This window comes from Nicotiana tomentosiformis, unplaced genomic scaffold (assembly GCF_000390325.3).
Source record: "Nicotiana tomentosiformis unplaced genomic scaffold, ASM39032v3 Un00112, whole genome shotgun sequence".
In the NCBI taxonomy this organism is placed as follows: Eukaryota; Viridiplantae; Streptophyta; class Magnoliopsida; order Solanales; family Solanaceae; genus Nicotiana; species Nicotiana tomentosiformis.
This window is the reverse complement of record NW_027174671.1, coordinates 72,025-75,070: the sequence shown is the minus strand read 5'-3', so window position 1 is coordinate 75,070 and position 3,046 is coordinate 72,025. Positions and strand designations below refer to the sequence as shown.

At 40.5% G+C, this 3,046-nt stretch overlaps 1 protein-coding gene across 1 annotated transcript; it reads left to right on the top strand.

Annotated features, from left to right (window-relative positions):
• The first annotated feature begins 2,147 nt into the window (after positions 1 to 2,147).
• On the top strand, positions 2,148 to 2,787 carry LOC138903882 (uncharacterized mitochondrial protein AtMg00810-like). The gene is made up of 2 exons (XM_070192453.1): positions 2,148 to 2,430; positions 2,570 to 2,787. Exons 1-2 carry the CDS (start codon positions 2,148 to 2,150, stop codon positions 2,785 to 2,787), a joined length of 501 nt encoding a protein of 166 aa, XP_070048554.1.
• Positions 2,788 to 3,046: the final 259 nt, after the last annotated feature.

The window sequence follows — 3,046 nt, the reverse complement described above, 5'->3', positions numbered from 1 at the left end:
CCTCTGTCATAAATGTGGCAAGCCAGGACACTTCATCAAGGATTTCCCTCTCCTAAAGCAATATCAGTATAAAAACAACTTTGACAAAGAAGCCAAGAGGAACCCGGTTCCTGATAAATGCCTCAATAGAAAGAATGTCGCTGACAATGTTGTAAAACAAGCTCTTGCTACATGGGGAGACTCCTCCAGCGAATCTGAAGAAGATAATGATCATGGTAACAGTTCAATGATGGCAGTAGAAAGTGAAGCAACTGAGTATGACTCTATTTTTGCCTTGATGGCTCAGTCTGATGATGATGAAGATGACGACGACGATGATGAGGTAAATTTTCTGGATGTTCAGGGAAATCTGAAATCTTATTCTTCAAAAAAAAAACTCATGTCTTTGGCAAATGTTTTAATAGATTCATACCACAGTCCTATAAATGATTAAAATGCTCTAATTTTGGAATTAGGAGAAGCAAAACAATCTAGAGATGACCTAGTAGTCATTGTGGTAGATTTGAAAGAGACTATTGAGTGTGCTAAGAAAGAGAAAGAAGTTTCAATTGAAAACGCTGCTAACTTAAAACTTGAGAGAGATGATCTAGTAGTAGTGGTGGTTGATTTGAAGGAAACTATTGAGAGCGTTGAAAAAGAAAAAGATGTCTTGACCAAAAGAGTCGCTAACAGTGAGCTTGAGAGAGATGACTTACTAGCAGTAGTAGTTGATCTGAATGACACAATTAAGGAACTGAAAGGAGAGGGTAGGCATGAGACTCTTCACAAAGGTAAGGAAGTTGCTAATGAACCACATCTTAGGCTTGAAGATGAGATGAAGACAGTGAAGTCTAGACTATGTATTGAACTTGAAAAGAACAGGCAACTTCAGGAAGAACTAGGAAGAGTCAAGAGTGATCTTGAAAAATCACTCAAATGGACCTGGTCCTCTGATGCTATCACTGCCATGTACATAAACAATAGGGGAAACAAGCAGGGAATTGGGTTTCAAAGGGAAAAATCTCCCTACAACCCTCATAGCAAGTGTGTTACTATACCTGATAATTGGCTTTGAATTCACTGTGGTAACAATGGGCACCTTAAGGAAAACTGCAAGTATAGGGTTCAGTCTCAACAGAAAAACAAAGTTTTTGCTAAGAAAGTAACTATTGTTAAGGAACCTGGTCCCTCCGTTAAAAAACATATACTGCCTGCCTGGACAAAAAAAAGTTTAATTCGACCTTTTCCTCACTACAAGGGACCCAAACTTGTTTGGGTTCCTAAGTCTAACCCTTGATTTCCTTGTGCAGGGAGCAGTTAAAGGGAGGAGCCAATAAGGGTACATAGTTAGTGGTTGCTCGAAGCACATGACTGGAAGCACAAATGATTTCCTTTCACTCAAAGCCCTACAAGGAGGGAGTGTATCCTTTGGAAACGGCAAAAAGAGATACATTCTGGGACTTGAAAGAATTGGGAAGTCTCCTTCTCACTCAATTGAAAATGTGTACTATGTGAATGGGTTGAAGTACAACTTGTTAAGTGTCTCCCAAATCTGTGACATGGGAAATAAGAGTGATGATCTCAGATGTCTGAGTGCTGTTGAAGATGATGCTGAACTATGGCACATAAGGCCGAGTCATGCAAGTTTCACGTTGCTGGTCAATAAGGACCTGGTTCGTGGCCTGCCCAACTCAAGCTTCAAGGATCACAAGGTGTGCGATGCAATGTGTTGAGGAAAGTATACATGTGATCTTTGATGAATCTCACCACTCATATGGGAAGGATTCACATGATAAGACTGATCAAGAGGAAGAACAATCAACTGTCCCTGGTGAAGTCATTGACATGGAAAATGGAAAAACTGACATGATGATTCAGGTCAAGGATTCAGATGACAATGGCACATCTGAATCTCCAACTGACATAGAAGAACCCGGTTCCTCAATCATTACAACTGAAGCTGAAAACAGAGTTGCTGATGCAGATCAAGTGACCACACATGCAGAGAGAGAATCACATTCAGAAATTCCTGGACCATCTCACAGCAAGATCAAAGGCAAGAAACGCACTTGAAACGAGGGAGGAACCTGCTCATTGTGCAAGTCTATGTTGATGACATCATCTTCGGAGCAACAAATGACTCATTGTGTGAGGAATTTGCAAAACTCATGGGAAGTGAGTTGGAGATGAGCATGATGGTGGAATTGAATTTCTTCTTAGGTCTACAAGTCAGACAAACTCTTCACGGCACAATAATAAATCAGCAAAAGTACATCAAAAAGCTTCTGAAGAGATTTGAGATGGAAAGTTCAAAGATCATTGATACACTTGTTGCCACTGCCACTCGCCTGGATATTGATGAACCTGGTTCTCCTGTAAACGAGACTATGTATAGAGGCATTATTGGGTCACTTCTGTATCTCACAGGAAGTAGACCAGACATTGTTTTCAGTATGTGACTCTGTGCCAGGTTTCAATCCAATCCAAAGGAGTCTCATCTGAAAGGTTGCAAAGAGAATTCTGAGGTATCTCAAAGGAACGCAGGATATGGTTCTCTACTATCCCTCAGGAGATAACTTTGACTTGATAGGGTATGTTGAAGCTGACTATGCTGGTTATTTGGTGGATAGGAAAAGCACTTCTGATATGGCACATTTTCTAGGTTTGTGTCTAATCTCATGGGGCATAAGAAAACAAAACTCATTGGTCCATTCAATTACTGAAACTGAGTATGTGGCAGCTGCCTCTTGCTGTGCTCAACTGTTGTGGATCAAGCAGCAGCTAGAAGATTTCGAGACAATGTTGTGAAAGGGCTCATCTGCGTGAAGTTTTGTAGCATAGAAGATCAAATTGTAGATATCTTCACTAAAGCACTAAGCAGAGAGATCTTTTTAAAGAATTGCAAGGCACTATGATTGATAAAATCAAGCTGAGAACCTGGTCCCTCGATGATTGGCTACGAAAGAAATGTACAGGTAAAATAGCTAAAAAGTGTTTTCTGGCGCAGTCTAACTCACGTCTATACCGTTACAAGTAGACACGCATGATGATTACAGAGCACACAAGT